Here is an 11,217-nt window from a genome sequence, read left to right on the forward strand (position 1 = left end):
TGCTCAAAATAAGTTACAATGATTTGGTTGAGGAAGATAGGGAAATATTCCTATATATTGCTCTCTTTTTTTTCAAATGGAAATTCAAAAATTCTGTAACGACAATCTCAGAAAGTCTTGGCTTCCAAACCATTCTTGGAATACAGCGCCTCGTTGAAAAGTCTCTCATTACTATTTCACACGGTGTGTTGTTCATGCATGATTTGATACAAGATTTTGAGAGGAATATTGTTCATCAGGAATCACCTAAAGAGCCTAGACAACGTAGTAGGTTGTGGCTTTTTGGTGATATAAAATGTGTACTAATGGACGATACAATAATAAGAGATCTTATAAAAAAACACGAAGACTCCAAAAAGATTTAACAAAAATTCTGCATAATTTCGTCATCCTTTTAATATCATTTCAGTTTCAAGTTCTCTCTCTCTGGTGTAAGCACCATCCATTAATTGTGACCAATCTTCATTATACAGGGAAGTCATGTTCGTAAGACAGATGGTTTTGAAATTAATTTTCCAGGAAGCAAAATTCCGAAGTGGTTCAAGCATCAAAGTAATGGGTCTTCGATATGTTTGCAGTTGCCTCCAAATTGGTTTAATAGCAGCTTGTTAGGAAGTTCTATCGTTACTGTCAATGTTGGAATCAAGGATTATGATTTATTCCATGGTTTTAATACGATTAGATTCTATAATTATAGAATTCACAAGAGGCCTAAAACATTACTTATTATTCGAAAACACCGTCGTCCTACACTTGGCAGCAAATCTGAAAATGTGGGAGTGCGTTACTTTACAAGAGAAGAAATACAAGTTTTATCAGTGACGAATGTGGATGATGAATGAGAATGGAGTTCAATTTGAAGCTGAATGGGCTTCCAAGGAAAATGAGGTAAAAAATGTGGGATTCATTTGGTAGACAAAGATGTTGAAGGGAATGATCAAGCATACGGTTCTAGCCCTCAGTATGAAGATGTGAATGCTCCATTAGAGACAAGACGCGGTAGTTTACTCGACCTAATAAGGTAACACGTGTGAAAAGTACTACTATCTAAATTTATGTAATATGGTAGGACGATTTTTGAAAATATCCAAAATATATCAAAGATACATTTGGTTTTAATGGTCTAAATCAATCCTAAATGTATATCAATGGTTTAGATCAGTTCTCTCAAATATACCAAACAATTTAGTTCCCACCCAAATACTCCTCTCTCTCTCTCTCTCACCCCAAGATCTTATGGCCAAAATGTATTACTGATATCTCAATGCTCCCATTTCCCGCCCTTAAGTGGGCCAATGGATTAGGCCAAGCATGCTGGACTTCAAAATGATGGCCTAAGGTCTCAGGCTGGACTTGAGCTAGGCCCACCTTGGACCGCGGGTAGGCTTTGAATCCCTCACGGACCGTGGGCCATTTTTAATCGACAAAAGTGTAATTTCCTGCATATATATGAGATCTATAGTATTATCTTTCCATCTATACTATTAATATGTGGAGGCCTCTCATGATATTGACACAAATGTGTCTCATATTTTGAATTTTTCCAAAATAGTCCTATAATAATTATTTAAAACAAAATTTTATATATTGAAGTGAATGGGGTTTAAAGCTATGATGTTGGATTTGAGAAACATCATTACCATTTCAATAACCCACAACATATATATTTTTAAATCAAAATTAAAATTTATGTTTTACAAATTTAATAGCACACTCATCGGGTAGACACACACCCACTAGTGTTTTTTATATATATATATATATATATAATAGTACAAACTAATTAATTTTATATAAAAATTTTACTAATGTGTTAAGTAATCATGAATTTTTAGAATCTAAAATAGGATCCATTTCAAGAATGATATGCATACAAAACACATTACAAGAATTATGTAGTAATACTTGTATGGGGAGGAAATATTCGTCGCTCTCCGTACTCCTCACGTCCAAAACACTAGAACATTCTTGAAGGTAATTAAGAAGGTGAGTTTCTCTCATGGTATTTCTATTTCGTTCTTATAAATTTTTGCTCATTTTTATAATGTAGGCCAAATTAAAAATGAATTTAAATTGTAGAGAAAAAATTATTTAAATTAAAATAATAAAAATTAAAATAAAATTTGAATTAAATTATAAAATTTAAAAACATAATTATAGAAGTAGCAAGGCTGATGCAAAATATAGGGCAAACAGTTATTATTAAAAAAATAGATATATTGATATTGATTTTATGCATGTGCACAAATGCATGCTGACAATTTATGAAAAGAGGCCCCAAGTGTTACAACCTCCATCTTTGAGTTATTATTAAATATATATATATATATACATTGATATTGATTTTATGCATGTGCATACGTGCTGACCATTTATGAAAAGAGGCCCCAAGTGTTAAAACCTCCATCTTCTGAGTCATGATCAATTTATTGACAACTAGCTTTTCTTGTTTGTTCATTAAATTTGTTCTTTAGTGTGAAATAAATAAATAAAATTGTGAGTTTTGAGAAGCTTTGCAGCCATGGGAGACTTGAAGATGAAGAACATCCTCCGAAGTGAAGCCCTCACAAAGGTTGGTTTAATTCTTTCTTTGCTTTTTCAGTATTTTCTAATGTTTAGTGAACTAACCAACATGTTCATTACTTTCAATGTACAAATTCTGTTTCTATCTTTTAGTTTTAGCTTGTTGGAGCTTAATAGGGTTTTATTTATTTATAAATCTATATCAAAAATTTTTACTTCTGCTTATAAACTTAAGAGGTAAGTTGAAAAAAATCGATTATCGAAAAGTTGGAAGAGGGTGTGTTTAGCTTATGCTTTTTATTATCAACTTTCATCCCATACAGCTGCACCAAACAGACCTTTAAACTTACTGCTTTAAAAATTTTCAATGTTGTCACCATTCAAAAAGATTATGTGGAGAACCATTGTCAAGGATGGTAGTTTTTTCAAGGTTTGATCCAATTGCGGCTGGAATAGGCTGCTTTCACGAAGGGTTGTTTGAACTCATTAGCCCATCATAATTGGATCCAATTGGTGAGCCCAATGTTAGTCCCTCAGGTCCTATTCATGGACTTTCCAAGCAGCACCCTAACAAAATGGAATCCAAATTGGTCCAAATTGTGAAATTTGGATAACTTACTTTCACTCATATCCACACCGGGGGAGAAAAGAGTTCATTCATATCCATGGTAATTATGTTACGAAGATTATTGTTACTGTAAGATTTAATAATACAGGAATTAAACTTTATAGGATCTTGAATTCAATACAACTCAAGAATAAAACGAATATACCTTTGTCAGCCATTGAATTAGAGAAGTTGAGAAAATACTCCTTAGAGTTGAACCTTTAATTTTGACTCACCTTCTTCTCTCTGTCTCTGTTAATTAGGATGACTATAAAACTTAAAGTGATGGAAAAATACTCATGATATAAAAGGGGAGTCACCCATCCTTATATAGAGGAGAGAAGAGGGCCAGATAAACTCTATCAGAAGAATTCCTAATCCATCAAGGTTTCCTTCTTATCTTAGAAGAGTGATTATATTAAAATTCTATTTACTGAACTTGATCTCAAATATTGGCTTTATCTATTTGTGGAGTCCAAATAAATTAAAACATGTAGAAAATATGTAGGCTATTAGGCCACACTAGAAAAATAAATCTAACAGTTACAAACTATTGCGGTTAGCACCATACAGTGTTGTTTATGTGATGCTCCAAACTAATCACGTAGTGAAATTTTTACGAATAGAACATACTAAACTCAAATTTGTTAAGTATTTAAGAGACAAATGATAACCTGCTTTAGTGTATGTCAGTTTCTCATTAGCTAGGTTCTCATTAGCCAAGAATACCATTTGATACTTCATAATACAAATTTTTATTTTTATTTTTATGAGAGCATATGGTATAGACCTTTTTAGAGTGTCTTACCATAGCTATTTTTCTCCTATTAGGATTTGATTTTTCAAAGGCTCACTCTCCAAACTAACTAAAAAGCATATATGACTAACGAGTGAAAAAAAAACATAGGAAAACAATTGGCTATCCCAGACTTTGGCATTTCATAGTTCTAACATGTTGTTAAAACACCATTTATGCATATTACAGTACATTTTGGAAACTAGTGCATATCCCAGAGAGCATCAACTACTCAAGGAACTCAGAGAGGCCACTGTCAATAAGTACAAGGAAAGGTATGTTTTCAACTGTCCCCTCCTATTTTTTTTATTTTTTATTTTTAAATTCTGCTGCTAATTCAAAAATATTCTTTGATCCAAACACAATGGGAAGTTGTAATTAACCCTTTGAAATTTGACTTGTAGGAGTCTAATGAGTGTGACCGTTGATGAAGGACAACTAATCTCAATGCTTCTAAAGATCATGAACGCCAAAAAGACAGTGGAGATTGGGGTTTTCACTGGGTATTCTCTCCTTACTACCGTTCTTGCTCTCCCACATGATGGCAAGGCAAGTTTTTTCGTTCTTAACTTGTTGCAAGTTAGTTAAGGCATAAATAATCTGCAAGTATAATCACTAGGGTTAATTCAGTGGTCAGAACTTGTGTCCATAGAAACAAGTCTCCATTTTAAGTAAAGCAATAAATAGAAATGTTATGTATTCTTTGTACTTGATCCACACATTTAAAATTTTGGGTACTCTGTTTATTTTGTCTGATTTTGTAGCGCTATTATAGCAAATATTGAACCCCAAGAAACAAAAAATGGAATTAGTTTCTGCAGGTAATAGCAATAGACCCAAGGAGAGAAGCCTACGAGGTAGGGCTACCATTTATTAAGAAGGTTGGTGTGGAGCATAAGATCAACTACATTCAATCCGATGGCATGACTGTTCTAAACAACCTCCTCACAAATGTAAGTCCATGGCTCTGCAACTTTGTTCCCACCACATGAATGTGTGGAGCTTAATATATTTACTGACTACAGAGATTAAGTATATGGCTCTCCAACTTTCAAATCTGATCTTTTTTTTCTTTTTTAAAACGTTTTATTCTATAAACACTTAAAAAAGTAAACAAACATGACTTTTTAAAATTTAAAATAAAATAAATAAATAAATGTTTGCCAAACCTCATAGATTTGTTTTTTGATGAGAAACAACTAACTGCACATGGGTGAGAGATACAAATAGGATGATGACTGAGACTGACCTTATAAGTTCTGCACAAATGCCAGGAGAAACAAGAAGGGTCTTTCGACTTTGCATTTGTGGATGCTGATAAGGAAAACTATATGAATTACCATGAGCTCCTCTTGAAATTGGTTAAGATTGGAGGCATCATAGCATATGACAACACTTTGTGGAATGGCAGTGTTGTCCCTTCCAAGTATGGAGAAGAAGCAGAGGACTCTGCAAGGGATGCTCTGAGAAAGTTGAACAGCTTCTTAGCTTCAGATTCTCGTGTCGACTTATCTCACGTTTCCATTGCCGATGGCCTCACCCTCTGTAGGCGGCTCTCTTAGCAAAAACAAAACTTCAAAAATGGAAGCAGTTTCTGTAATTACTAGTGCCTAATAAAACCAACAGGTGAATGCTGGGCTTAAAAATAGGATTCTTAAGGCTGCTCTTTTTTCTGCTTTTTTTTATTTTATTTATTTATTTAGTAAGAACTCACTTTCGCGATCACTTTGTTGACTTTGTTTGATGCCGATACTATTCAGGGGCGGTGTTAGGGTAATCACTTGACTACCCTGATAGTTAGCTCACCATAGTACAGCATTAATGACATAATAAATAAATAATTCACTTGAGTTTTTTTTTTTTTTAATATTATTAATAGTATATTCTAAGATATTTTAAACAGATTCATTATCATTTTTTAAAACAAAATTTTAAATTAATTTTTATTTATGCCATGCATTGCCCGGGTATTATTTCTTAAAAAATTAAAAAATATACTTATTTAAATCATTCCAAAGAATCCCTTAATGTATTTTAGACATTATTAAAGTCAAACAATATAATTAACAAAATAATTACAATAAAAAATATTTACCCTAAAAAAAATTAAAATAAGAAATTTTTTTAATATTAAAAAAAAAATAAATCCAAAACAATTTCAAAATATAACCCAAATTTTTAAAAAAAATTCATAACCAAACAAGTTTTCTCTTTTCAAGTAAATTTTTTTTTTAAAACTCATAATAAAACAAATTTTTTCTTTTAAAACTCATTTCAAAAACTTATCTTTCAAAACACCACTCAAAACTCACTCATAATTCAAAAAAATGTCACGACCCAAACCCGCCCCTATAGATTTAGCATCGTAATCAGCCAGCAATTCGAGATTACCCAAGACCTTCCTGTACAAATCAAATAATTGGGGCTAACGAAAGCTTATAACATAAAGACAACAAAAATAGTCCGTTGAGCTGTGTATCTATATGTACAAATTCAGATCTATATAAACATTAAATTACCCACTGAACAATACATACATAATATCATAAACAAAAAAATCATTCATGTACATATATACACATAACAAAAGTTCAACAATATGATCATAAATTATACAACGGTCTTCTCGACCTAGCCCCCAACTTAGAGGTTCCAAAAACTCAGTAGGGCTTCAACGAGTGGCTCAGCTAAAGAAATCCTTCTAGGTTTGATCTCCAGGACACTTACCTATACATATGTATACAAATAGTGAGTTATAACCGAGTGAATAGCATTAAAGTAAAAAAGTTAGTGAACGAATTCCAAACATATCATATTCGTAAAACGATTCATATCACAATTATTCTCATATCGAAATATAATAGCGGTACATCCAACAGAACATATCATATTGTCTTCTGACTAGAGTAATCGGTTTCGGATACCGATTAAACACATCACCACGTTATCACGTGGCTAACGAGATCTCGTAATCACTTATTTGTCATGGACTCACATTAACATGCTGTCCCCCATGACTTGGAACCATTCCTTGGATGCCATAGTAGATTCAAAACCAGATATTCGTTCACATTCACAAAATACCATTTTAGAAAAACATAACTTATCAAATAGCATTTCAAAGATATTTTATATAAACATATCTTTACAGTAATGTTACTCACAGTGGGCTTCCAGAACCGTCTGCTCGGTCTACAAACCTTGACCTACAAACACAAACATTCATAGCACATCAATTCAACACATATTCAATTCATTCCATCAGTTTTTACACCTATTCGGTTCGGTTCAACATTACTTGTTCATTCGTTTAGTTCAATTCGTTTTCTCATTTATTTCATGCTTATGATATGCAAATGCATGTGAAAAACATGTGAAAACCATGCAAATAAAGGCCTACAAGTTTGAAAAACGAAAAGAAAACAATTTCGAGCCTGTCCTGAAAACCGCATGTGCAGGGGCATTGGCCGCACGTGCGGACTTCCGGGCAATTTTTTCAGAATACAATGTGGTTAGCCTGCACGTGTAGTCTGGCAAAAATGCAATGCAAAAATCTGCTTTAAAGGGGAACTCAACCCGTCACGACCCAACCCCATAGGCTTAGGGTTGGAATCGCAACTTACTAACTTATTCTTATTCGTAGCAAATTAAACTGCGCAAGCGGAAATAAAAATAAGTAAACAGGAATTTTACGTCATGTTACTATTTAAGAAAGAGGAAATACATTTCTAGGGCTTTCATTATTTTATTATTCAGTGACCAGCCCCGAATAGAAACAAAAGGGAGCAAAAATATAAAAAAAAGAAAGATAAAATAGTGATTCAACATCAGTCCATGTGCAGGTTCCATTTTGTGGGGTTATGGGTTTCCCTTACATCTCGTCACCTGAAAGGATAACAGCTATAAGCACACAGCAGAGTGAGAAATATTATGCCAAGAGTGTAGGGAATACAAAATAACCATGGATAAATATTTGCATAATTTAATTGAAAATGACAATTTATTTAAAGTGGCAGAATATAGAAATCATGTAAATAAATAATCATAACCACGGTATAAAACAGAATAGAACAGAGGTCGCAGAAGTGACAGTCAGAACAGAGGTCAATGGATCCATGACAAACAGAGGACCACAAAGTGGTCAAACAGAGGCCAGTGGTTATTTAAGTCTCCCAAGGCATGGGACTCCCGTGGTGGTATTTACAAAACATAATTGTGTATAAGGTTATAGTCAAATGTATACTAAAATTTAAACAAACATATCCATGGGTTTCCTTTTTAGTAAATAGAGTTTAGAAAGTAACCCACGCAACTGAAATAATTATAAAACATAACTTTTATTTATATAACTTAATATAACTTAATAAAATATAACTTGTATAAACTAAGTTGTGGTAACTCAAAACATTCATAAAGCATATAATGGTAAATCAAGACATAATATAGCTCACCTTAATTATAACCCTTAGCCTTACTTTACTATCAGAACCTCCCTACTATAAGTTTCTTCCTCTCGGTTTTTCACTCTTCCTTTCCTTTATTTTCTGTCATTTTTTTTTATTCCTTCTCTTATTTACAACACATTTGCCCCTATTTATACAGCAACCCGAGCCTTGATGTGAGTGCCACGTATCCTCTCTATATGGGGCCATCATTAAGCTAGTAGATTTGAGCCTTAATTGTAGATCAAATTCACAGATTTAGATAAGTTTAAATCTCCTCAATATATATCTATATATACTTGGGCCTTTGTTTTGCTTGGGCCAATATTTGCAAGGGTTTTGCTGGGCCAACCCTAGCTTAGACTTTTATTATTTATTTTTGTTTTTCTTTTCTTTTGGGCAGAAGTTCACAACCTTGATGGGCAACTAGTTTATAACATTTTTTTTTTCATTTTCAGTGGGGCAGGAGATGCTTAATTTATAAATCAGAAATCAGCTTATGTTCATAGTTATAAACTATAAGCTGTTAAGGCATAAGCTATAAGTACTTTCCCACAGCTCTACCAAACAAGGCCAGTGTGTTAATTGCTCCCAAATACTAATTCCCAAATAATTTTTTTTACTTAATTCTATATTTGATAATCTAATGTCAAATTAGATTTATATTTTTATTTATTTAATAGTCTATCATCACATGCAACCATAATTATATATAACTCTAAATATTTATGTGGTACCTAATTAAACGTTCGGGGTGTCACATTTCTCCCCTTCTAATTAGAAGTTTGTCCCCAAACTTGACGTACCTTAACTTTCAAAGAGGTGTAGGTATTTAGCTCGCATTTGTCCTTCGGTTTCCCACGTAGCTTCTTCGATGCGATGATTTCGCCATAAGACCTTTACCAGCGGTATGGTCTTGTTTCGGAGAATTTGATCACGACGATCGAGAATCTGCACTGATTGTTCTTCGTAAGAGAGATCCTCTCGAACTTCCAAGTTCTCATAGTTGATGACATGTTCTGGATCTCGGAGATACCATCGGAGCATTGAAACGTGAAACACGTTGTGGATATTAGATAGCTCAGGAGGTAGTGCAAGGCGATAGGCTACAAGACCAATTCTTTCCAGTATCTCGAATGGCCCGATGTAACGTGGGTTTAGCTTCCCGCGTTTTCCGAATCGGATCACTCCTTTTGTTGGGGAGATTTTGAGAAACACATGATCCCCTACTTGAAATTCCAAGTCTCGTCTCCGAGTATCTGCATAACTTTTCTGGCGGCTCTGAGTAGTGCAAATCTGCTGTTGGATGAGTTGGATTTTCTCACTGGTGACTTGCACAATTTCGGGGCCTAACAATTTCCTGTCCCCGACCTTCGTCCAGCATAGAGGTGATCGACATCTCCTTCCATACAGTGCTTCGTACGGCGCCATTCCAATGCTTGCCTGATAGTTGTTGTTATAGGCGAATTCCACCAAAGGTAGGTGCTCATCCCAGTTACCTTTGAAGTCCAACACGCATACACATAACATGTCTTCCAAAGTCTGGATTGTTCTTTCAGATTGCCTATCAGTTTGTGGATGATAGGCCATGCTAAACTTCAGTGTAGTTCCTAAAGCTTCTTGCAATTTATTCTAGAAGTGAGACACGAAACGAGGGTCTCGGTCAGACACGATCGATACTGGGATACCATGTAACCGAATAATCTCCTTGATATATAAAGTGGCAAACTTATTCAGAGGATACATGATTTTGATTGGTAGAAAATGTGCTGACTTTGTCAATCGGTCTACTATAACCCATATTGCATCATTCTTTGAAAAAGACTGTGGTAGCCCGACCACGAAGTCCATAGTAATGTGTTCCCATTTCCATTCAGGAATACGGAGTGGTTGCAGTAGCCCTGCAGGTCTCTGATGTTCTGCTTTAACACCCTGACAATGCAGACATTTGGAAACATGACTTGCTAAACCTCTTTTCATTCCGGTCCACCAGTAGTGTTTCTTCAGATCGTGATACATCTTTGTGTTGCCAGGGTGGACTACAAATCTTGAGTTATGAGCTTTCTCCAGTATCTTCTTCTTGAGTTCTGGGATGTCGGGTATGCAAATTCGATTATGAAATTCCAGCATCCAATTGCTTATAATGAAATCAGGATCAGGCGTTTTCCTTGTTCCTCGTACCTTTTCTTCAAAAGTTTATCTTCTTATTGGCGCATTTTAATTTCTTCAATCAATATAGGCTCCATGGTTACATTGGTGAGCAACCCATTGATCTTGCGGGAAATGAGAGTACACGCCAAACTTCTCGTCGTCTTTCGACTTAGTGCGTCTGCTACCACGTTAGTTTTGCTCGGATGGTGATGGATCTCTATATCATAGTCTTTCATAAATTCCAACCACCGCCGTTGCCTCATATTCAGTTCCTTCTGTGTGAATAGGTATTTTAGACTCTTGTGGTCAGTATAAATCTTGCAGGTTGTACCGTAGAGATAATGACGCCAGATTTTGAGAGCAAAGATCACCGCGGCCAATTCCAAATCGTGAGTCGGGTAGTTCTTCTCGTGAGTCTTCAATTGTCGTGACGCATAAGCAATGACTTCTCCGTCTTGCATGAGAACGCAACCCAAACCATTATATGAGGCATCACTATAGATTACGAACCCATCTGCTTCGGTAGGGAGTGCTAGTATAGGGGCTGAGACAAGTCGGCCTTTTAATTCTTGAAAGCAACGCTCCTGTTTATCAGTCCATTCAAAGGGTGTGTTCTTCTGAGTTAGCTGGGTCAAGGGCGATGCTATTTTTGAGAAATCTTGCACAAAGCATCGATAATAGCCAACTGGACCCAAGAA

General features: G+C 34.8%; 2 protein-coding genes across 2 annotated transcripts; one reads left to right on the forward strand and one right to left on the reverse strand.

Annotated features, from left to right (window-relative positions):
* Positions 1-2,458: 2,458 nt before the first annotated feature.
* LOC114293531 (flavonoid 3',5'-methyltransferase) lies at positions 2,459-5,503 on the forward strand. The gene is made up of 5 exons (XM_028237608.2): positions 2,459-2,572; positions 4,116-4,201; positions 4,331-4,475; positions 4,748-4,879; positions 5,201-5,503. The coding sequence occupies exons 1-5, from the start codon at positions 2,522-2,524 to the stop codon at positions 5,486-5,488; spliced, it is 702 nt and encodes a 233-aa protein (XP_028093409.1). The 5' UTR covers positions 2,459-2,521; the 3' UTR covers positions 5,489-5,503.
* Positions 5,504-9,175: 3,672 nt separating this feature from the next.
* LOC145792089 (uncharacterized) lies at positions 9,176-10,498 on the reverse strand. Its single transcript, XM_082872579.1, has 2 exons — positions 10,252-10,498; positions 9,176-9,717 (listed from the first exon to the last, which is right to left on the reverse strand). The coding sequence occupies exons 1-2, from the start codon at positions 10,496-10,498 to the stop codon at positions 9,176-9,178; spliced, it is 789 nt and encodes a 262-aa protein (XP_082728705.1).
* Between the last annotated feature and the right edge of the window lie 719 nt (positions 10,499-11,217).

The sequence above is a fragment of the Camellia sinensis genome, chromosome 5 (genome assembly GCF_055761805.1).
Source record: "Camellia sinensis isolate YWXY chromosome 5, ASM5576180v1, whole genome shotgun sequence".
NCBI lineage: Eukaryota > Viridiplantae > Streptophyta > Magnoliopsida > Ericales > Theaceae > Camellia > Camellia sinensis.

Coding starts and splice junctions, on each gene's coding strand:
- LOC114293531 (XM_028237608.2), top strand. CDS start 2,522: ATGGGAGACTTGAAGATGAAGAACATCCTCCGAAGTGAAGCCCTCACA. Junction 4,476..4,747: donor CTCTCCCACATGATGGCAAG/GCAAGTTTTTTC, acceptor TAGTTTCTGCAG/GTAATAGCAATAGACCCAAG. Junction 4,880..5,200: donor TAAACAACCTCCTCACAAAT/GTAAGTCCATGG, acceptor CACAAATGCCAG/GAGAAACAAGAAGGGTCTTT.
- LOC145792089 (XM_082872579.1), bottom strand. CDS start 10,498: ATGCTGGAATTTCATAATCGAATTTGCATACCCGACATCCCAGAACTC. Junction 9,718..10,251: donor AGGGCTACTGCAACCACTCC/GTATTCCTGAAT, acceptor GGAAATTGTTAG/GCCCCGAAATTGTGCAAGTC.